General features: G+C 41.2%; 2 protein-coding genes across 5 annotated transcripts in view; one reads left to right on the forward strand and one right to left on the reverse strand.

Annotated features, from left to right (window-relative positions):
- LOC149088792 (major facilitator superfamily domain-containing protein 6-A-like) overlaps positions 1-25013 on the forward strand; it is a 59571-nt gene that overhangs the window by 27395 nt on the left and 7163 nt on the right. For all 3 annotated transcript variants that reach the window (XM_089250212.1, XM_089250203.1, XM_089250220.1), the window contains exons 2-5: positions 14105-14217; positions 16687-16780; positions 16881-18236; positions 20113-20304. In XM_089250212.1, coding sequence (XP_089106338.1) covers positions 14143-14217; positions 16687-16780; positions 16881-18236; positions 20113-20304 — 1717 coding nt within the window. In that variant the 5' untranslated portion in view covers positions 14105-14142. The remainder of the gene's footprint in view (positions 1-14104; positions 14218-16686; positions 16781-16880; positions 18237-20112; positions 20305-25013) is intronic.
- On the reverse strand, positions 1227-9716 carry LOC149088793 (uncharacterized). 2 transcript variants are annotated; one of them, XM_089250183.1, is made up of 5 exons: positions 9655-9716; positions 7462-7561; positions 5151-6650; positions 2201-2368; positions 1227-2093 (listed from the first exon to the last, which is right to left on the reverse strand). In XM_089250183.1, exons 2-5 carry the CDS (start codon positions 7514-7516, stop codon positions 1924-1926), a joined length of 1893 nt encoding a protein of 630 aa, XP_089106309.1. In that variant the 5' UTR covers positions 7517-7561; positions 9655-9716; the 3' UTR covers positions 1227-1923. The 2 variants fall into 2 exon arrangements, with proteins under 2 accessions (XP_089106309.1, XP_089106317.1); XM_089250191.1 differs by having other exon boundaries at positions 1800-2093; positions 9659-9710.

The raw sequence follows: 25013 nt of genomic DNA on the forward strand, positions 1-25013 counted from the left end.
TCCCCCCCCCCCCAGCCATGAGAGGACCGACAGTGTTTCAACTCTGGTGCCGGAATGTTTTGACACGCGAAGGCCCCCAGACAAAGAAGGTATTAGGGACCTATTGCGAGTGGGATTAAAGATCTCTATTGAACCAATTAATATATTGTTCTCAAATTTGTGGCCCTGGGGCCAATGCTGCCGTTGTCCTTGTAGAGGTCGGGCTCCTGGTCGGTGTCCAAAATTATTCTTCCTACGGCCGTCGTAACGCATGGGGCCCCAACCAGGAGCTAGGGGGGGGGGGCAACTTTCAGTGGAGTATGAGGGACCGACCTTTGGAAGGGGCACAAAAAAATTTCTTCCAGAGGTATTTTGAGTCACCACCTTCAAAATGAAACAAATTGATTGAAATTGCATATATAAAAGGTATTCTCTTTCAATACAGTCGAATCCCGTTATAGCGAGCAGCTCTAAGAAAACGAGGAATCACTTCGTTAAAATGAAATTTCGTTATAAACGAATTCCATGGTTTTTGCTTTGTTCTTGTGTAAACTTATCTGAAGGAATAGAAAAGTGTTCGTTAAAACGAGAATTTCGCTATAACGGTATTCTAAGATAAGAACAATGCAAAAACCTGGAATTACTTTATAACGAAATTTCGTTATAGCGAAGGGATTTCTCCGGTCTCTTGAAGTTCGTTATAACGGGATTCGACTGTATTCACTCATAGACGTCCCCCCCCCCCCAATTCTCCTTGTACTGTATCATATGCAGTGAAACCTCGATATAACTATGGTCTGTGGACCAAGAAAAAGCATCGCTGTAGGCGGATTATCGTTATACCGAGAGGCATACATCATTGTAGAGGGATGTATCGTTGTAGCGAGGTTTCACTGTCCCTTCTGTTATTATCTATCATTGCACACAAATAGCATCATGAAAACTTGTTTCTAATCCACGCACAGAAAAAAAAATAACCTAACTAGACATACTTTTCCTCGCTATTAGAGCGCATCAGGGGTCATTCAAGTATTACGTCAGCATCGAGGGGGGAGGGGGGTTTGAAGGTTGCTTACGTCATCAACCACCCTTTTTGAAAATATGAAATACTCTCAGCTGCTGACGAAATTTTGCTGACAAGGGGGGGGGGGAGAGAGATCAGTGTTTTACTGACTTTTGCTGACGTGGGGGGGGGGGGTCAGAAATGGCTAAAAATCTGCTTACGTAACTTGAATGAGGGTACGTACGGTGGTGGTGGGATATTTTTTCATGAGAAGGAAACTTTTGGACCCTGGGCAAAGTGATATTTTGGGGGGGTCCTCCTCATACTTTGTTAGAAACTATGTAGGCCTATATTCTTCAATTAACATGTTCACATACTTTCACTCAAAAATCATAGCACCAAAAATTTCATCATGTAGGCAGGCGATCCAAAGAGGGGTGGCAAGGACTAAAAAGTTTTGAACCATTGCAGTACGGTACATGAACATGAGTACCCGGGCCATGGCCTCATGGGGGACGTGAGATCACTGGGTAATGTGGGGAAAATAAGTCTGGTCCATAAAATACAAGACGATCCAACAAACCCGCACAATGCACATTGCCCCTAATTGGTATCTGCTATGAACTGCAGGTCCTGGTAAAACATGGTCAGTGTGCTGTTTAACCAAGGCCGTCTTAAGAGTATCATGGGCCCTGGGCCAAGTGGTTTTTCGGAGGCTCTACCTGGTAAATCCTAGAAAGTTTAAACTGGAACTCATTTTTCTGAGGCCCCCTTTTCTCTTGGGGCCCCCGGGTGGGCCCATACGTTAAGACGGCACTGGATGTTTCCCTTTTGGATTGATTGAATGGTCAGCAATGTTGTCTTCTATCCGTTCCATTTGGACCATTCTGGCAATGACATCGGCCCTGTAGCAGGGTTTGACTCAGTGAAGTAACAGCAATTCACGGTAAGCATCTCGATGGTACTTGAGATTCGTCGGAAGTCGAGGATGTTTCAGAGTCCCTTCTCTCTGGCCCGTCTTCGTCCGTTCTCGGGACGGGCGACTCGGTTGTGGATGACATTCTCAGCAACGTCACTCTATTTTCGGTTTCAGTGTCTTTGTCAAACTTCCCTGTGGAATACAAGTTTATGAAATTTCAATCAAAATTCATTGAAAAGCTAATATAATTGTCATTCATTATTTGAACTTTTCAATCGCAATAATAATCCCGAACTCACTGTCTTTGACATCGACGAGGTTCTTAGGCATCCCCTTGAGCACAAAATGGTACAGGAAGAAGTAGACGACTCCTAGAATCCCTGATGCAGATCCCATCCCGAGAAAGGCTGTTGGAAATCCGAATTTCGCCATTATTGTTCCGCCAGCGAGAGCACCGCAACTGCGACCTGCAATTCGTAAGATCACATCGAGATTATCTCGGTGTTGAAGTAAATACCTATAAACTATTCTATCCGAGAGTTTCTCAACATTTTGTCGTCATAAGTGGATACAGACTTCTTCGGCTGGGCGCAAAGTAAATCGAGCGATCGCGATGACGTCAACACGCACACCCCTCACGCGTAGCGATGGGATGTGTTAAGGCGACTGGATAGGGATCCCTTATTCTAGTGGCTATAGGATGTGTATTGCGCATATATTGCAACGGCACGAAACATAAAATAATGGAAAATTAAAATTGGTGACAATTTGAAACTGATGAATAACTCCAGAACTAGTGAAAATTCAGAATTAAAGGAAAACTTCCATAATTTAAAAAAATTATAGCGGAAAAATTTAAATCCAGAATTGGAAATAATCCCGGAATAAATGAAAATTTCTCATGAATATTCAGGCATTATGAAAATTACTGGAGAAATTCAGAATTTTTAGCAACTAATAAAAATTCAGGATTTATAAAAATAAAAAATTAATGAAAGCTCAGGATGGAGAAAAAATTACCGTATATACTCGTGTATAAGCCGACTCGTATGTAAGCCGAACCCCCCCCCCCCTCAGGACCACCTAAACCGCAATAAATTAAAAACCCGTGTATAAGCCGACCCCAAAAAGATCCGTGCATTTCAGAGAAAAAAAATTCTTATATTTTCATTCGAAATGAATAGTTTACGGAAATTTACAATTGAAAATGATTCAATTTTTTTAATCTATTTCTTCTAAGTCCCCAAGCTCATTGTAATCCATCAGATCATCATAGGGGTGAGGCATCATCGCCCTTGTCTCTTTCAAAGAGGATGTCATCTTCAGTTCCGTCCATCGCATTGTTAACGCAACACTTTTTGAAGGATCGGATGATAATTTCGGTGGAAACAGAATTCCACGCCTCATGTACCCATTGGCACAATGTCAAGTTTTTTCAAGGCACTACTTTTTTGTAGTTTCTTTATCATCGGAACTCATCCATTCGATCCACAAATGCCTCAAATAGTCTTGAAAGGCTTGTTAATGCTCACATCTAAAGATTGTACAATCAACAATCAACATTAGCCACCACCACCTCGGCTTTGACATTATCAGTTCTGTGAGGTTTGAACATATCCCATACCAATAATGCCGGTTTCGCGAACACTGCTACAAAAATGACTACTGACTGCTGGGGTCGATATTTTCTCATCAAAAACTGACCCGAGTATAAGCCGACCCCCCCCCCCCTCCCACTTTGGGAACGAATTTTTCCACAAAAAAACTCGGCTTATACACGAGTATATGCGGCAATTAAAACTCAAAATAAAAGGGAAATTCTTCCGTAATTTGAAAAAAAAACTGGTAAAAATGTAAATCCGGAATCGAAAATAATCCCAGAATTAATGAAAACTTGTCATAAAAATTCATTCTTTGTAAAAATTTCTCATGAAAATTCAGGAAATTATAAAAATGAATGAAATTTCAAGATAAAAAAATTAATGAAAATTCAGAATAGATAGCAATTCGAAATTTAGAAACAATCACGAAGTTAATAAAAATTCGTAATGAAAAGTAATTCCGCAATCAATGAAATATAATCCTGCAATGAACGAAAATTTAGAACTCATGAAAAATCAAAAACAAAAGAAAAGAAGTAACAGATTCAAGTACTAATCGAAATTTTCATTAATTCTGAATTGATGAAAGAAATAACCGATACTAATGGAAGTAAATATTAAACAATATTTCAAACGAGAATAGGGTAAGGTGAACTCGATCTTGTGACCCTTTATTTTTGAAAAATGCTCAAAAGCACCTGCCAAATTCGTGGGGGCACGAAACGCCGACTAAGCAGCAGCGTCACGCGTCCGCGCGCGCGCGCATGCGATGAGAAAAACGTTCCAATTTGCATTTTTCTAGTATCCATCGACTGCGAAAGAGCGTGCTGTGCTGTGTCAAGTTGCGAGGGTACGCGTATCATTTTGGCCTTGGCGTATGTACGGGAGCGAACTAATCGGGGGGGGGGGGGGGAGATAATGTCCACTTCCGCCCTCTTAACTATGCCACCTAATTTTTTTTATTGAATGGGAGGGGTCTATTCATAGATAACACTGTTTCACAAATTTTCGCTATGATATCACTCGTGCGCAGTGATGGTAACTCATGGGGAATTTCCCATATTCGTGGGAAAAATTTACCAATTTTGCCCAAGTGGGAAATTTCGTAGCATTTGTGGGAAATTTCGCGAGTTCATCAAACAAAAGAAGTTTTTTGAAAAAAAATAGAAATAAATGCGGTGCAACACTTTTCTATTGTAAAATACTTGATTACGTATTTTTCCCGCTAGATGGCAGCACATCTTTCGAAATGCGTGGGGGGGGGGGAAATTTAGTCAGAAGGGAAATTTTTGAGGGAAATTTTGCTGGAAGAGGTTACCATCACTACTCGTGCGAATGGATTTTACTTTGTCATCTTTACTGCACTACAATTCCCCGAAATCGACGCGACACTTGCAAAATAAAAACTAGAGGTCAAATTGTCAATTTTGTCTGCCATTTTCATTTTTAGCAGCATCAAACCCATACAAATCGACGACTAATTTCGTTGTTGAACAGTGTAATTTGCTACTGATAAAATTTCTCAGAAGACTATTGTTGCATTCATACATGAATAAGTTAATCTGATAAGTCACTGCAGACATTGTTAATAAAATAACTCTCAGAACAAGCATCATATTGTCGGCAAAGTTGTAATATTGGTACTTACCGAATCCATAATGCAATGCCCCTGTGCTAATTTGGTAAGCAGAACTGTATTTCTTGGGCGATAAGCATCTTCCATAGTCTGTGGCCGATGACCAAAGCAAGTGGAAGGCTAATGCTCCAACAAGCTCCAACGGTAAGCACCACCAAAAATGTCTTATAGAATAATATCCGAAATACCGGATCGATTGGAGGATGAAACACGCGCAAATGACGTATCCAGATCTCTTTTTTCCAGTCAATACCTCGAATTTCTTCAGTGAAAGCGGGAGTCCGAACATCAGACCAGTAGTCACTGTCGCGCCCATCACGAAATAAGGACACGAGATGCCTTCCAGGTACCAAAACAGGAAGGTATCCAGAAACCCAGATATCGATCCGATGAAGAATAACATCAAAAACAATACGACAATTTCCAGTTCCCTCGTCAATTCTAGTATCTTGATTACCGTTTCGGTAATCGGTGGGACACGAGTGTCGTCCAAGTTCGTGGACGACATCAGGATTATGACGAACAGGACCAAACTGGAACACGATATAATGAGCGTGCCGTACCTCTTGGTGACGTCTGAAACCTTACCTAGTTCGATCAAGACACCAGCTATCGGCGTGAAGACACCGGCAGCGACTAATGACACTGCGGCGTACTTGGAACGGCTTACTCGTTTCGTCTTCATCACGTGTAGCATTCCCTGCTCCAGGAGGACCGAAGCTATTGCGAGGATGAAATGGTGCACGGCTCGCAGGCAGAAGTAGACCCATACCGCGGAATCGACCGTCTCCTGAGACTCTTCGAGACAGTTCCTGACCCCAGACAGCTTGAAAGTCGATCCTTTCCGCGGGATTTCCTGCAGGTCGCATCTCAGAGCGCACTTCGTGTTCGATTCCTTCAGGATGATCGGACACGACACGATGTGGTAATGGCTCTCGTGCCAACTCGCACCTTCCATCTGGTACAAGCACTGTCCACTTTGGACACGTTGCGGTCTCCCAAGGTACATACCGAACGTGAACTTCTCGGAGGAGAGCGTGTTGTTGACTTCGACGACGTGGCAGACCCTGCTGGTGCCGTCATCGAAGCACAAATCGGCGATGTTCTTGAAGGTGCCCGTCTTTCCCGGACAGTCGACATGACACTCGGTGAACTGAGCTTCCACTCCGTCCCTCGCCATCGCCGGTAGGTCGTCGCACTCGTGGTTACACTGGTCGATGAGAACAGTCGGTTGTATTGAAGGTCCGCACTGGAAGTTCATACCGATAGTCCTCTGAGAGGGACTGGGGACGTTGGGCGAAAACACCAGCAGGACAGTCGTGGCGGCCGTGAACAACAGGAGCCACATGGTTGCCTTCTTATACGATGTCGTACGCTTTGCTATGAATAAAGCTAGCGGGAACGTCACCAGTTGGAATAGTGGTAAGGCCCCGCTGATGAAGGCCGATTGTAGAGCCGGGACACCTACGGCTTTCATGTGTAACGTTAGGAATGGAAGTAGGCATGACGTCGCTGCAAAAAAAAAGCCAGTTAGCATCGATTTCCATTGCGGAAGGTTCATATTCAACAAATAACGTAAGCCCCGTTTACATGTGTAAGATTGGGGGTCGCTTTGGTGATTATTACCCGCATGGCAACTTTTTTCCCTCATGAAGAAAATAGAAGAGAGACGAAGATCCGTCAAAAGAGTCCCGTCTTTGTTGCGGAATAATGGTGGGTGACTCCAATCCCCTCCCACATAATCCTTTGTGCCGCGAAAACTACTGTAAGCTCCTTCGTCAGTCATCTTGAAACAACCACTTCCGTTCAATCCACGTAACCAGTGACGACTTCCGCCGAAAGGAAGAGGGGGAATACCGGCATAAACCAGCACCTCCTAAAGATAGAAGGCCTCGGCACTGTTTGCCATAAATGTCATTCAGACTACCTAGCACATTTTGAACCCCGGCATCCTATTTCGTTTCTTCTTATTTCGGCGTGGAATCTTCGTGATTGGCTTACAAACCGCATAGTGATATGCAGTGGCATAGAAGTGGGGCATAGAAATCGCAAATTCTGAGCCCGATCATTTCTTTTCCTGACAGCCATGATACTGGCACGAGCAGGGAATTTTTTCCCCCTGAATATTCTGAGGGAAAATGGACTACTTACTGACGTCACAAGCAGACTGTGGAGGCCTATCTCTAGGAGGTGCTGCATAAACTAAACGCCATGTAAACGGGTTGTAAGAAAAATCACATATCATATAGTAGCAAAAATAATATTTTATTGCACATGTAAACGGGTCTGTAATAACAAATTACAGTAAACCTCTGTCTCTTACCTCCGAACCAGGCAAAACACAGCACATGGACAGTGCATGTCGCTGATAAACACATTTTTGTCCTTCAACTCTTGACCATTACTTGAATTTTCCCACGCATCTGAAAATGCAGAAAAAGGAATTATCAACAATTGAACCCATTGCATAACAACACCCAATTTCATTTCAACCATCTGTCTTTAAAAATACAGTCCACGCCACTAAATGTGATCATATCGGCACTCGGGGGTTTCTGAGAGCAATAATCGAATGATAACTATATCCGAAAAAAGTCCCATTTGGAAGTAAGATAACCATCCATGTCTTTTGGGCAAACGGGACAACTGTTCCCACCCTTGAGAAAGTCTTTAGGAGAAAAATTCCTTAATCTGGTAAACTGATCAAGAACCGAAGTAAAGAGCCCCCCCCCCCCCCCAGTCACCTATTTGCTTTCGCTGTAGGAAGGAAGGCCACCATAAAAGCAGCTCCACAACGGGCATGGATGATCACAGCGAATACTATGGGTCGATTACATTAACATTAAGTGCGGAAATATTTGTCAACGGCGGGAGGGGGAAAGAACAAGTTCTAGTCTCCTACACAGTCTTGCAGCCTTAAAACGATGACTTACAGAGGAAAAAATTAGTTTGGTTTAACCTTAGCTTCAGAATTTCGCAAAAACAACTTTCGATGGAAAACAATTGATAACACTATCCGCAGTCCCGATAACTAAAAAAGGAATTTTTTCCCTTGTATTGGTCCGTTCATAAAAATTATAACATCCGAATGGTTGCATTATATCGTGATTCTAACAAATGTAAATGGTTTCTATAGTAATGATGAACACCAGGGAACAGCCAACTTTCTGTTCGCGGGCCAACGTAAGGCAAAGCGCAAATTGAGCCGCGTGCAGCGTTCGCGACAGGACGCAGGGCAGCACTCAGGTTTGCGGCCAGCGGAAATCGAAAGCACAGCGCAAATTGGTATCCAAACAGCTGATAAAAAAAAGGAAAATTTGTACATGCGGTGGACGGTATCAAGTTAGCATTTTTACAGGGTGATTTGGAGGGAATCACTCTTTTCAAAATTGTATGTTTCTGAAAAATTAAAAACACAGAATATATATATCTATAGAATGATATGTGATATATATACGGGGGAAAAATCTGTCTACGTTTTATGAACAATTTTTTAATGGTCGATTTCAAGTGTAGAATCATTTCGAAATCGGATGATTCTTTCTTAATTATTTTGTATACGAAAATCAAGGACTAACACCTAGCTACACTTCCATCTTGCATAAAGGACACTAAATATATCAAAAAAACAAAGTAAATATTAATTATATTTAAAAAAAATTGAATATCTTTGGAATTCAATATCGCCTAATCAAAATCGAAACAAGCGTTCTCAAAAGGGCTTTCAGGACATTATATTATATTTACTGGCAAAAAATAGGAATGTCCCTGTTTTCCGGGGCATATGGTCAGCATATGTGAGATCGCCGATAATTAATTTTTTTTTTTTAGTCAATAGGGGGTCGCGTTTCAAAAAGTTTACGCACCACTATCGTAGACGGCCCGAAAGGCTCGGGGGGCATGTAAAATTTTTGACCTGGCATTCATTTTCGTCGACCACATGCCCGACGCGGGCATATATACGGGGGGAGGGGGGAGATACCAGCGACCGCCCAATAATCTCATACACATGATTCCTTGTGAAAAACTAATATACAAAAGTGTTTTATTGTTTTTGTTTTGTCTGCTCTCCTCCCATTTGCCTGCTCTCTACAAATGGGAGGCCGGCTTGCATTCGCCCCTCGAAGCTACTACTACTGCAGTTTTCCAGCACCTCGAAGCTGGAAAACCGCAGAAAACCAACTTCAGCCGACCACCACTGTGCCGTCAACGGGGCTCGAACCTGGTTCCTCAGGACGAGAGTCCAGCACGATGCCCACACGACCGCACAGCGGCTAGAGCGGGACCTACAATTTAATGAAAATTCCAAACGGCAGCCTTTATACTCACCAAGAGGTCGGTGCGCTAACCCCACGATACCCCGGATGTATACCATGGGTACACAAACTTCGGACCGAAACCAATCGTGCCCGCGGAAATGGAATGCGTACTGTGCATAAATAATTTTTTCACTACACTTTGTACTCCAAGCATTAAATTCTAAACATAACCAAAAATATACTAACAAATTACGTACTTACGCATTATTCCCCTATACACACGACTGTTTTCAAGATGGAGCTCATTTTGAACGTCTCCAAAGAGAAAAAAAAATGTAAAGATTAGAAGTCTTTTTATCAGTATTTCACGTCTTGAAGCGTTGGCGCATGCGCTCTTCGAAGAAAAAGGTTGACTGTCCGTTATCTTCAAAGAAGTAAACACATGTAGAAATTTATATCCCTAAAAAAAAACCGATTGAATTCCTCTACCATTCACCCTAAACACGATCTCTCTCTCTCTGTCCCTTGTTATCTCAATGGACTCGTATTTCTTAAGCTTATCTCAGATATTCTAACGTTAGCAGTCATTACTAACAATGGTTCGTTAATATTTTGTCTTGATTTTCAGGGGAAGAGAAATTTATATCGATCATCGGTATGGTATTTATACCGTAACACTTTCACATGGTTATTATTGGATTAGCGTTTCTCAACCCATACCAACTACGCGTTATTGGTAGCGTAGTGGTCTAGCCCGCTCATCCGGATAGTAAAGGACCAATGGTGTCGGACTTGGGGTTACTGAGCGCCCACAGTAATTTGCGCCACTGGTCCGAGCACTCACGGTAACTTTTGGCATGGTTCTGAGCACTCCCAGAATTGATTAGAAAACCAAAATCAAGATGAGCGCGCGCACACACCCAGAATCGATTACAAATCAAAATTCCCTACATAAAGCTCAAGATTAGCCTCCCACAGGCTCGAAACACTGACTATGCTGCTGTAAAGGATGTGGGTTCGAATCCTCGCAGAGGCAGTTTAATTTTCCTTTCTGCGTTAGTCCGCGGTCTAAACCTGCGTTTACGTTGTTGACAGTCTTTTTCCAATGCAAGGGCTTCTCTGGAACATAGATATACAGGGTGTTTCAAAAACAATCATCCGATTTAAAAGAATCATAACTATTCAGCTTTTAATTCGCTTTGATCGAATAATGTATAGGTGGAAAGAGGGAAATCACGAGTTTCACTGCTGAAAGGTATCGCTAACGTTCTTCCTTCGGCCGCCACTTCAGTGTTCGTCAAGATGGCGTCTGCACAACAGAAATCGTTTTGTGTTCTAAGCTTCGCGAAGTGTGAGTCCATAGCAACTGTTCGTCGTGCTTTTCGTCGACAACACCCTGGTGTTGAACTTCCTTCCGCTCAGAGCATTAGGCGATGGTATAAACAATTCCGAGACACGGGTTGTCTGTGTGAAGGGAAATCCCCTCGCCGTCCCCGCATGTCAGACGAAAATGTGGAGCGTATCCAACAGAATTCTCTCGCAGTGGATGGAAACATGTTCGCAAAAGTTTGGGACGAATTTGGCGCTGAACACTGTCCAGAATATCACCCAGACGGATTAAAAAACAAATTCATTTGGTTCAAACGACCAGGAACCGCGTCTGCTTTTACCCCTACTAATAGACATATGCCGTGCATCCCCAAGGTGGGCATATTGGGTACTTTTAATTGGGTTTAAAAAAATACGATTAGCCATTTAATATAAAATTAATCTTAAGTGTCTATGTGTTCAATATTTTTCGTAATATACGCATTTCAAATCGGGTGATTATTTTTTGAAACACCCTGTACTGCTGCGAGGGAAAAGTTCAAGCATTTTCATGCGATTATTTTAAAAATGTAGGCCCTTAAATTCGTAAATAATTTGAAAATTTATAAAAGAAAAATGAAGGAATTGGTGTATCTCTGAATCGGCCGTCTTTAGAGCATCATGGGACCCCGGGCCAAGTAATTTTTCTGAGGCCCTACTTGGCCAATTGTCGAAAATTTCAACTGGTTCTCGTTTTTGTGAGGCCTTCTCTTAAGGCTCCCGGGTGGGCCCATGCGTTAAGACGTCACTGCTTTGAATGCGTTTTGTGATAAAATTATCTCACGAAGGGTTCTTGTTTTTTCTCCCAAGTACGAAATAAAATTTAGTTGAAATTTTTGACGACAGAAGGCGCTGCATTAAATCTAATCACTGGAAATATGCAAATCCGAATCCTATAAAATCCAGGGTGTACGATCAACACCTCGTTTCTGAGTTTTCCTGTTACTGGCGCTTACATAAGGGTTTCATTGTGATTTTGGCATTGGTAGATAAAGCAGTATTTGTGAATTAGTTTTACCTCAGCTACGAATCACCAGTTGAAGTTTTAGAAACGTCTCGGATGCGGAAGAGATTGAAGAAAGGTTCCGGTGCATTCCTCTGTGATTTGCTTTCATGCAGCGCCTTCCATCGACAAAAATTTGAACTTAATTGTTTTCTGTGCCTTTGAAAACCAAAAAAAATCCCCCCCCCCTTTCGGATTTTGTACATGGTTGGCAAAAATTATTTTAACGCAGATTGAGATAGTGCGTCCTGTGGAATGCCAAATTAACTTTTTTGTTTCAAAAAATTATATTGCTCTGAAACTTGTTTAAGGCAACTTTCTTACTGATTTTTGGGGCACGCGGGGACTGTGTAAAAAGTTTTTTTTTTTTTCAATAACCATACAACCCCTTGAACATGAGTGACATGTTAGTACTAAACGTTATTTGGATACTTTTTCTAATTGGAAATTTGCCTCTAGGATCCACGGTTCGCCATCAAAATGCCATACTCCTTGTTACCTATGCACACTGTACATATATGTAACTCTAGAATACTAGTTCAATCTTCACTTGCAGGTGCAAAAACGGGACATTTCTGCAAATGCAAAATTACATGTGTATTTGCTTAGACAGTGTGAGAAAACGCATGCTGATATCGTATGAATACATTATATTGTGGTCATCTTGGACCTCGACCCTGGATTTTATGCATCAAGGCATTGAATTCATGTCTCCGGCACAGATCTGGATCGCACCTTAACCATCGATCCTATTGTTGCTGTTGTAGAGCCGATAGTTGGTGGTTTGCTATCTGTTTTTAGCACGATACCACAATCTCTTGATAGGATCAGTATCAAAGTTTTAAGGTTCCTGATAGTACACTGATTTATTCCAATGATTCTTTAAAACGAATTTATTTCAAGGATTCCGTGAAATGAATTTATGTCAGGGGTTCCGTAAAATGAATTTATGTCAAGGGTTCCGTAAAATGAATTTATGTCAAGGGTTTCCGTAAAATATGAATTTATGTCAAGGATTCCGTAAAATGAATTTGTCAAGGATCTGTAAAATGAATTTATGTCAAGGGTTTCATAAAATTAATTTATGTCAAGGGTTTCCGTAAAATATGAATTTATGTCAAGGATTCCGTAAAATGAATTTGTCAAGGATTCTGTAAAATGAATTTATGTCAAGGATTCCGTAAAATGAATTTGTCAAGGATTCTGTAAAATGAATTTATGTCAAGGGTTTCGTAAAATTAATTTATGTCAAGGGTTTCCGTAAAATATGAATTTATGTCAAGAATTCCGTAAAACGAATTCATGTCAAGGATTCCGTAAAATAAATTCATGTCAAGGGTTTCGTAAAATATTGATTCATTTTAAAGGTTTCCATAAAACATAGATTTATTTCAAGGTCTCCATGAAACATGAACTTTTTCAATTGTCACGTAAAACAATCATTCATTTCAAAGGTTTCTGCAAAACATCAATTTAATTTATTTTAAAGTTTTCGAAAATCACACGGATTTATTTCGAAGTATTCTGTAAGGCCAGCATTACACTATAAAAGTTTTACAAAAGCTCTTTTATAAAACTTAAAAAAATGCAACCACAATAAGCGTATCGGTTACATTCGAGCGAATGAGACCAATAGGGTTATTGGTTGGTTTTTTTTTTCAAGTTTTGTAAAAGATCTTTTATCATACTTTTATAGTGTAATCCCGGCCTAAAATGAATTTAATTCAAATATTCCGTAAAATATTGATTTATTTCCAAGGATTCCTCAAAAAATTGATTTCTTCCAAGGATTCCTCAAAAAATTGATTTCTTCCAAGGATTCTGTGAAACGAATTTAATTCAAGGAAACCGTTGATTTAATTGAAGGCTTCCCAAAAAGGCATGTTCATTTCAAGTGTCCCGTTTTTTCCCCGGAATATTTCAGAAAAATTCCAACGTTCAATTGTTCAATAACGTCAAGTCGAACGCTTATAATCAATAATGTGACCTTGAAAAACCCATTAGCATTCCCTATGGTGATTTTTTTTTTTTGCCATTAAAATTACCGATAACACTATCCGGCAACGCTTTTCTCTGGTGTAAGGTGTGCCATATTAATTGTCACTCAATGCTGCGGTGTTTTCCTCGTCACGTGACCGTGAACTCGTTGGGAAAGACGTTTAATTACGTCTATTATAATGCGTTCGTAATTGATGTCGACCGAATACACGTTCAAAACTAGTTCTGTGCTGGACTGTAATGTTTTCTATCATTTCTCCGTCATATTGTGTGTGTGACATATTATGACAAAAATATTTTTGTTTCTAAATGGCCGCGTGATATTTTGTCTCTTACAGAACAAGCTCAGAAATTGAGGTTCATTGAAACTGAAGAAATGCCTAACTCTCAGAAGGATTATAAGCTCATGACCACGGAGGATACAAATGTCGAAAGGAATCCACTTGAAACTGTGAGTATAGTAATAAATCCTCTGCTATTTAAAGGTGTCTCTCATACCAATTAAATTTTAAATTAAAAATTATTTTAACTTCAAATTTCGATTGTAAAATTTAACTTGAAGATTGAGTCAATGAAATCTCTACCTTTTGCTTCATTTCATGAGCTGAACAGTTTCTTGTAAGTCCTGTAAGGGGCCGTTCAAGTATTACGTAAGCAAATTTTTAGCCATTTTTGACCTCCTCCCCCCCCCCCTTGTCAGCAAAATTTCGTCATCTGCTCTGCCCCTCTGAATCCTAACTCATATTTTCATAAAGGGTGGTTGATGACGTAAGCATTATCCAACCCCCCCCCCCCTTCCCATTGTCATCAAAAGTCAGCAAATCGGAAACCCCCTTCCCCCATCGATGATGACGTAATACTTGAACGGCCCCTAGCGCGGCCTTTGTCTCATCAACCGTCCGTCGTAGACGTATGACTCCAATTTAAAAAAAAATGCTCAAAAGGCGTTCAAAAATTATCCTGTACCAGTTTTGAAAATGAAAATACAGTGTGTAACAAAATAAAAAAAATCTAAATTTTTATACTGTTCCCCCCGTGCTCTGGCTTCTGAAGAGAAAGTAGTTGCTCTCTAGCCCAGTCAATATGTATGAAAAAAAGGGGGTTTCCTTGCACAAAAGGTCGAGTATCTGTAATTTTTGGATATGTTGTAGGGACTAAGGCCACTAATGAAAAACTAAGTTTACATAAACGAACGCCCTGTGCAAGCAGAGTTATACTGAAAAAACGTGAAAATTTTCGGACTTTTTTTGGTTTTCGCTTTATATTTCGATTTTTATGCATCACAGAGCAAAAGTGTGAATTACAATATCGAAGAAAACAAAATTTGCTATAACTTTTGTTCTTATAATTTTTTTCTACGAGCTACAGTTATCGAACTACAGAGCAGTGAAAATGCTATAATTTTTGCAAAATTACGAAACACGCACACATTGGAGAAATATTAATGGATATTTTCATTGAATATATTGGTGAATAAATACTATTAATTTATTACACATTAATTAAACATTAAATATGAATAAATTTTCAAAGTAAACACAAAATTCAAAAGTAGGTAAATGCAAATACAATCAAATATTAAATGTTACTACATAATGATGTAATAATCACCTGTTAAAGAAAGCGAAATTTTTCACTACGATCTCACTTCACAAAAATTTTGATTCATTGCAGTTCTATAATTTAGTTCGCTCTGAAGGTCCTGGTAATGAGTGATCCTTGTCGTCACTCGTTATGTTCACTGTAAGGGGAGTGAGCGGAGAATTTTGGTATCAAGCCCCTCAATTTGTTCTAGAACATCCACAGCCTCATCTTCATCTATTTCGCTGTCCTCCAAAACAGGAGTAGGAGCGTATTGGCATGACTCGCCAGGGCTTTCGTTTCTGCAAACTTGATTTTTTATTAGTGGCCTTAGTCCCTACAACGCAGTGTTTCCCAACCGGTGTGCCCCAGCACACTAGGGTGCCACGAGATATTTGGAGATAAATAAAAAAAAATATTAGTCTTGAAATAAATCAAGTCGAATAAGTTACTCTCATGCATGACATACTTATTGGATAAGTTGCCATCTGTGGTTGCAGTGTCGGCAATGTGAGCTTTTGCCTGAGTCTGGCTGTCCATGTACGGCCACGTTCAGATTTCAGAGCACACGAGCTCTAAGGAAAGATGATTCGCTGGCTTTGTAGTCTGGTGCACTCCCCCGACAAGTGAGAGGACGTACGTTCAATTTCCCTCAAAGACAGTTGAATTTTCTGTCTTATCTTCGCATCAGCCAGCTGTCGTAATAATAGCGGAGGGTGACATCATGTTCGGATAAGCTGAAATACTTCATTTTTCAACACTTATCAAGATTGCAAGATGCAATAGATATATACTTCCCATCTCTTTCCACTGGGAGTCTCAACTGGGTTATATCACCATTTGTTTTCGCGGACAGTGCAGAGAAAATAGATTTCGCTGCTTGCCGAACCAGATGAATTTATTGATCTTTGCGCTGATTCCACACTCAAAGGTAAGTTCACCAAGAGTGAGACGCCGGTGGCGGTTTTTTGGTTTGGATTGAGAGAGGAGTGTCTTAATCTAATGAGAAGCAATTAACGCGCTTTCACACTTTTGAACATCATATCATTATATGCGAGCAAGCCTTTTCTGATTATGAAGGCAATAGTTTTTACATTTCTCGTCATACAAAGCAATAAATACACTTCAAGGCCCTAAGGACTTCTATCATATCAAGCATTGAAATTAACAGAAATTGAATAAATTTGATTTGAAATTTCAATATTATCTTCGTTATCGAACCTACTATTGATCACGGGTGCAGAGGAATGCTCTAAGTTGTAAATTTTTAAATTTTTATTTCATGTTCTCTCCGTATATGTCTAATCCAATTCAATAAAACGCACAATTCAATTTCCAGGGAACGTCTAACGAGCGATTCCCGCTACGTTCTAGATGGAAGATAAATCGGCCGCTGATCCCTCTGAAGATCTGTCTCTTCTTCTTCTTTGCTGGTCAGTTATGTACCGATAGCCATTATCCAATCGATTTTATTCATTTCCAACGTAATTCCTGTTTCACATCTTATTTTATGGCTGTATTTTTCTCTTCCAGGTGGAGCTGCAGTGTCTCCATTCTTGCAGTTGAACATAGTCCAGCTTGGCATAAGCGTAGAGCAATTGTCAATCATGTATATGATCAGTCCGGTCATGTATTTCCTCGGACCCGCTGTATCGGGAATTTTAGCGGATAAGATTGGCCGGGCGAAGCCCGTATTCGTGGCGAACTTGATACTGGCGGTTATATCCCTGAACAGTATGCTGTTGATTCCGCCGTTGAGACGGGACTGTGGTGAATCCTCGATATTGTTCGATTGCCCGTCCGGAGATACGCAGATCGCGAGCTCTTTTCTGCCGTGTCACGCACCGGGAGATTACGCGGTGCATAAGTGTCAATACCTGTGCTTCGATGATTTGACGAACGGGACGTCTCGGGTACGCAAACAAGACAAGCCGAAGTACGAGAATTTCTCGACCGTCACGGTGCTAGCCATCGAAGGAAGTCCGAACGACAGCTGCGTGTACGACGCAAGGGTGGCGACTCGGGGTAACGGCAACGTGACCTGGTGCTCGGAGTTGTCCACGAAGAATTGCAGCGTGTTATGTCTGCTGGATTCCAGAGAGAAGTGCGTCGTCGATCGCAGCGAATTCGCGTTGGTCTTCGGTCTTTCTCTAGTATTTCTGATGACCTTCACGACCGTCATGTCCAACTGCTACAGGATGTTGGACGTAACGGCGATGCACATGGTCAAAGACCATCATTCCGACTTCGGTAGGGTGCGCTTCTGGTCCATACTGAGCAGCGCAATTTTGCCTCCGCTCGCCGGTTTACTCGTCGATAGGTTCTCGGTGGTTGACAGGCCGAAATTCTACGCCTTGGCTTTCTACCTGTTCGATATTATGATGTTCATAACAGCGGTGGCCGTCTGGAAGCTCGACGTCCGGATCAGTCCACCGGGGCAGAATATGTGGAAGAAAACCCTGCTTCTGATCAAGAAACCCGATTTCCTGGCGTTTGGCCTGGTGTTGCTTTTTCTAGGAACTAGTTGGGGATTCGCGAAGAATTTCTCCAACGTTTACCTCCAGAGCGTCGGAGCGGACAGCTTCTTACTGGGCCTGGTGGTGGCCACGAACAGCCTGGCTGGTTTGCCTTTCCTTCTGACGTCGAATTGGTGGGTGCAAAAGATCGGAACGACGAACATATTACTTCTGGCCTTCGTCGGGTACTCGACCTATTTCTTCGGGTACTACGACTTGCAGAACCCCTGGTACGCGATTCCTTTGGAACTTACGACCATCCTGACCTACCACCTACTTTGGGTGGCCGTCGTGAGGCACAGCCACTCCACTGCCCCCGAAGGTCTCACAGCGACTGTGATAGCATCGGCTGGCGGAATTCATTACGGTATAGGTGAGTTCCCTTTTTTCATTACACTCTGATGGGGGTTTTTTTTTATTGCAGGAGGGGTACTCTCGCGGACAAATTAAGACATACGTAATTTTCTGTGAGCATGTAAGCTTGATAACTACATGTATTAGGAGTAGCCCTACTACTAGTAGTACCCTACTACTTAACCACACCAGGTGCGGATCCAGGGCTATTTATCGAAAAGGGCGAATTAGTGGGAAGGAAGGAGGAATATACGTTAAATGTTTGGCCTGTATTTCATGGGACTTAGCCGTTTTTTTCCATTGCATGGAAAAAATCCCCTCCTCTTGGGAGGGGCAATCACCTCACTCTGAATCCGTGCCTAGGCCACACGTGTTCCTACACGTGTGGCAACGCTATTGAACAGCCGCTGAAAAGAAAGAGATATATCGTGACCGTGCTCGAGCAACGAGCGACTTTTTGGGAACGCAAAATCGAACAGTGAGATAGTAGTATTGATTCCGGGGCGGCCACCGATGGATGGAGCCTTCATTTCCCACCTAACTCCTATGGTTGAAAATTGTAGTATGGCGATATATGACCGGAGTTTGTGTGCGGTAAAGTAGAAGTAGTAGTATTGATTGACGGAATAGCACAGGGTACAGTGGTATTCAGAGATTACGCAGTTTCAATGTACTAAATTCAGTAACGTTAGTTTTATTGTCTTTGAGGAAAAGAGACCCGGAGTATTTTGCTTGAAAACGCGGCCATTCCTTGGGAAGCTAACGCACATCTGTATAGAAGGTGCTTTATCTTGGGAAGCAGTGCAAAATATTTTGGTTTTACTGGTACGCCAACCTATATTTATCACTGCTCAATGGCGGAAACAATATTTCCAATCCTTTGTCGAGGTGGAATCGCCATCAAGAAAAAACGGTATTTTATTGTTATAACGCGGCCCCATTCTTGCAGGGTGGCCCCTGTGAACTAGGCTTTTCAGCAAAACACATGTTATTCAAAAAAACGCAAAACCTAGCAAGAGGGGGAAGGGTGCTTCCTGATTGCGATAGAGGTGCTATAAAGTACGAACTGTGTCAACGAAGCACCAGAAAAAAATATCTTTACCGTAAAGGGTTAATCGCAAATGAATGTTTAATTTTGGAGAAAAGAGTAAGTCCGCCAAACAGTCAGCGTCGGTTCAGGCTTTCCACAGGCGAATAGGTGAGATGACCCAAGTTATGGATAGCCACAAGTCCCGTTTATTTTGGCCCGATGGTGATTTTTTTTGTTGCGTGGTTTTCATTTGAATGTAGTGACAGAAGTACGGAATTTGCCCTACTGTTTGGTGATAATTGGCGATGATTTCACGTTTTTCGAAAGTGGAAAAAATCTCAATGACTTTATTTCTATGAAAGGAAAGAAATGCCTACTCTATTTTTCAAATATCCCTATTCTGTGTTTGTCTGTTTTTTACGGAATTCGGATTCTCGTGAAAATCTCCCGAAGTCTCATTCATTCCTTAAAGTTGGCAGCTATGAAATGGCATTGAAACGTCAACGGATGACGCCAACTTGACTGAAGTGTTGCCAACAGTGAAGAAATTTTCCAATTAGATTCTAATAACAACCAGAATCGGGGCTTAAACAACCAGAATTAATTTTTCCATTATTCAAATATCCATACGTCCCGTATTTTCCGGGAAATTATCTTATTTTCAAGTAATTTAATAATAGTCTACTATTGTTGAAGGTACACAGGAAAATTTTTGGGAAACTCCAGAAAAGCAACTAGCAACTAAATGGCTGAAAAAAAATTCCAGATCTAGTTGGGCAATAATTAAGTTGACAACACTGGTATACTCGCATAACTTTTCGTAGAGAAAGACTTGTATCTGAAAAATGTTTCTCTTTTACCGCAGGTAAAGGAAGCGGCAGTCTAATTGGTGGATACGTGAGAAGGAAGGACGGAAAATACCGCGTCGATCCATTGGCTTATATGGTTTCGGCGTCAATTTCGACAGCCTGCCTCATATTGTACGGTACTTTCCTGTTTTGTAGACGAAGGTTGGACAGAAATGAAAGCACTCTGACGAACGGAAATAACCCAAACCGTAAAACATTTTATTTTGACTTTTACTTTACTGAGACTAAAGCCGGGTTTCCCCTAGGAACAGGGTTTTCTGTGCCACGTGCAACGCGAATCGCCCTACGCTGTCCCCTCATCAATAGGAAAAGCGGCACGACTGTTTTCCTACAGAGCGCAACACGTCTCGCTCCAGCGCTTCACGCCAGGCGTGGTTGGCCGACTGCTCCTGGAGGATGGGGTTCACTTTTGTCGTGTTTTCTTTCCCTTTCTTCCTCTTGCATTGTTTGATTATTTTTGTCGCACCACGGTTATTTCCTGCACACGTGGGCTAATTAGACCGCGACCTACAATTTATTGCCGGTTCCGAACGGCAGGCTTGTTTTTATACTCATCTAGAGGTTGGTGCGCTAACCCCTCGATGGAGGACTCCTTGCGGTAGCAACTTTTTCTGAGGTCATGTCACCGTTTCTATTGTACCCCGTGTCAGGAAAGTTTTCTGACAAGGACGAACCGGGTATCGAACTCGCGACACCTCTAAACATCCTTTGGTACTTTAGGCGAGTATCTTATCGACCTGGACTACCGAGCCCCTCTTTCATTGTGCAAAAATACGTGGATGTGCAGACGACAGAACAGATGATGCCCCACGCTAGGAAAACACAAACGCGTAGCGTGATAAAGTTACGCGCTTCTGCCCACGCGAAATGGTCCTATTCGGTTCACGCGGCACAGAAAAGCTTGCTTCTAGGAAAACCCGGCATAACCGATTATAATAATAGAAGAGAAGCTCCACACAAATATGTGGTCTACTAGCTATAAATACCCGGGGTTTTCTTCAAACTTTACTAGGAGGATTGAAAAAGTGACAAAAACCATTATGAAGGCATATAGACTATTATTTATATACTGACAGGATTAAAGAAGTGACAAACCATTGTAAACGCATATTCATGTGCAAAACGTATTGTTAGGGGACCCCGGTAACCAAAGTAAACATTCCGAAAGTGATTGTTGAGGCCCAGGAACCATTGTTGCCTTGCTATAACGAACTTTTAAAGTAGCCTATCGTTAAATCCGGGCACTGTTTGGTATATATGCAAAAGTTGGCGACGATCGATCTAATATTGTTGATTTGTATGAAGAATATACACACAGACACAAAATCAATTTGATATACATAGACCTATTGAATGAGCAAAGTAGAAGATTCTGTACTTGGGGACGAGGGCATGAAAGTATCACATTGTAGTAAGGAAGGAGGTCTTGAACAGTTGTGTCGCGAATCAGTGTATGAGTGTATGTGCGTGGGAGAGAGAAGATGTTTTTCTCATATATTTTGTGGTGTCAGATTTGACCCAGACGATTGTGACGTCATTAACGAAACCCCTCTCCCTCTGTGTTTTGTTTTTGCTTTTTTTTCTCTCTCTCTCTGTCTGTAGTGTACAAGATATAGTTGAAACGATGCTTTCGGCTCGAATGGAAGCAGTCTTTTTTCGAATGTGCTAGAGAATTTGTACAGTATGTATCATGTGTATTAAATAATATTTTAATCAAGTTCATCCTTCGTGTCAAAAGACAACTGCGTTTGTTTCTCGGGTAGAGATGCACAGTTGAAAGAAATTTCGAATGAACCCTTCATAACATTTTTTGGCGCCCGAACAGGGACACGAAGGACATCGTGAACTTACGAACACAGATACATAGTGCTTTCTTTTTTTTATTTTGAGTTTCGCTGAGCCGACCATGGAAGCACTGAAAGTAAAAAGAAAATCTCTTCGCACGTCGCTGACGGTAGCAATGAACGCTATTGCAGAAGAGCTGCAAAAAGACACTTGTGATTCAGAAAATCTTCAAGTTCTTCTCAATCAGATGTGCGATAAATTTGAGAGATTGGATTCCGTCCAAACAAGCATTTCTGAACTGTTTGAGGAAGAAGAATTTGAAAGAGACTTCCTTCAAGCTGAAACCTACCGTGATCGATTTCTAGCTCTCAAATTGAGACTAGAAAACAAGGTTTTTTCACAAGGAGCGAAATCGCAAGTCGATGACGATAGCGTGGTGAGTGTAGCTGCTTTTACAACAAAGCGAAAGTTCAAGCTTCCGAAACTGGAACTAAAAAAGTTTTCTGGGGATGCCAGAGAATATCTTGGATTCTGGAGCCAGTTTGAAAAAATTCACGAAGATCCAGATATCGCTACGGAAGACAAGTTTCACTATCTCTCGCAGTGTATGGTTCCGAATTCTCGAGCTTCGCAGGTCATCAACAGTTTTCCAATGACAGCGGAGAACTACGAAAAGGCTATTACGCAAATGAAGAATCGCTTCGGTCGTGAGGATACACTAATCCAAGTTTATGTGCGCGATCTTCTTCATCTTGTCTTGAGCAACAACAGTGGTTCCAGGAAGGAGTTCAAGCTCGCAAATCTATACGACAGCCTGGAGACAAAATTACGATCATTAGAGACTCTAGGTGTCACTGAGGATAAATTTGCAAGTATTCTTTTTCCACTAGTTGAATCATGCCTTCCTGTGGATATCTTGAGAGTTTGGGAGAGAGAGCGAGGAAAGATAGAAGGTAAGAGTGACTTGGATTCTATCTTAGAATTTTTGAGAAACGAAGTGATATCGGAAGAGCGAGTTGCTTTGGCTCATGCCGGACTTGGCTTTGAAAAAACCAAGAGACCAAACAAGCTCGTCGCTGAAGAGCTTTGTATTGCCACAGCTAATGATTTAATGGTCCATCATAAGATTGATAAACAACGCATGCTTAAAAAGACTGACGAATCTTGTATATTTTGTGGTAAATTTCATTCGTCAGATAAGTGTTTTAAGACAAGCTCACTATCATACGATGAAAAGCGAAATTTGATTATGAAAAGGGGAGCTTGTTTTGCATGCCTTAAGAGAAATCATATCTCGCGAAACTGTAGAGCCAAAGTCAGATGTTCTAATTGCAATAGAAGACATTTGTCAGTAATGTGTCAAGGAGACTTTCCCACTGAGGTTAAAAATGTAGAATTAGAAAGTACTAAATTAGAGAAGGGAGATAACGTACTGACAAATCAAGCAACCGATTCTGATGTTTTATTGCAGACTCTGATAGTTAGAGTAAAGCATGGTGATCGAGAGAAATCTATTAGAGCCATCATTGATACCGGGTCCGAGAGAACATATTTGAAAAAAGATGTCATTGATTTTTTGAAACTTGACAGTTGTGACGAGATTAAATTGGTCCATAAACTGTTTGGTGGTGTTGAGACAAAAGAAAAATTACACCATAAATACAAAGTTCATGTTAAGAGTCTTAACAACCAATGGAGTTGCAATATGTTCTGTTTAGATCAGACAAAAATATGTTCCGATATCAGGAGTATATCAAACGGTCCATGGATCAGTGAATTGACCAAATGTGGTATTCATATCACTGACATGGAAAATCTATCATATCGCGTTGAACCCGATATCAAATTGCTTATAGGTGCAGATATAGCTGGTAAATTGCTAACGGGAAATATTAAATCATTGAAAAGTGGTCCAGTTGCTGTACAAACCCATCTGGGATGGACTCTAATGGGAAAAATGCCCAGAGTAATTGAGAAAAACACTCCAAATCATGCTTTGTTAACAACATCGTTATTTCTCAATGCTTCCTGTACAGAATTATGGAGATTGGACACTTTAGGCATCACTGATCCCGTTGAGTCACAAACAACATCTGAAATCCATGAGCAGACAATAAAATATTTCAAAAATACCTTAAATGTTGATTGTGATGGAAGGTATGAAGTTGCATTGCCGTGGATATTGGATAATTCGCATTTGCCCACAAACAAAGGCTTGGCAGAGAAACGACTTTCAACTACTTATAAGAAACTAATTATCACAAAAAAATGAGTAACTTTGCCTGGTTTTAATTTATACAAAAATTGCCACGTTTTTAAGACAAATAAATTACACTGGTCGAATGGTCGACGCGTTTCGGCTCTTCAATGGAGAGCCGTCATCAGGACCTCGTGGTCAGAACTCACACGAATGAAGAGTGATGTTTACGTCTGGTCGTCCGAAGAGTTCGCCTTTGTATTTGCTGCGTCCGAGTGGTCTTTGGATGCGAATTGGGGAGCCATCTGTTGTAAAGTGTTGAAAGTTTTTTCACGACTGAGGTTAATAAAGCCTGTCCAAGCTGACGAAATAGGTGGTGTGTTTCTTCCATCATTAACGAGGAAATTCTGGCATGTTCTGATGAAGTATCCCTCGAGAAAATTCAATTCCGAATTGTGTGTTGCTTTTTTAAAAACAAATGCTTTGTCAAAATCAAAATGATGTGAATGTTGCCAGCAGTGTTGGGCAATAGCCGAATTATCCGTCCGTCCCTTCTCAACATGCTTTCGGTGTTCGAGAACTCGAATATTTAGATTTCTTCTAGTTTGTCCAATATATCCATTTTCACAATTCTTGCATGGGATGAAGTAGATACCAGATTCTTTGGAGGGTGAGATAGGATCTTTCAGATGGGAAAAGGTGAGTATATTTGTATGGAAGTCAAATTTCTTGAAGATAGAAGAGATCATGAAACTTGAACGAACCACGAACCTGCTCCCAGCTGACTCAAAACAGTTTTCTAATACCGTTGTTCTTCCATTCGTTTCTTCAAGTTTCATGATCTCTTCTATCTTCAAGAAATTTGACTTCCATACAATATTCCAGCCAACAAATATACTCACCTTTTCCCATCTG

The sequence above is a fragment of the Pholcus phalangioides genome, unplaced genomic scaffold (genome assembly GCF_987345545.1).
Source record: "Pholcus phalangioides strain wild (caught in Gottingen) unplaced genomic scaffold, Ppha-v1.0 ptg000003l_1, whole genome shotgun sequence".
NCBI classification, from domain to species: domain Eukaryota; kingdom Metazoa; phylum Arthropoda; class Arachnida; order Araneae; family Pholcidae; genus Pholcus; species Pholcus phalangioides.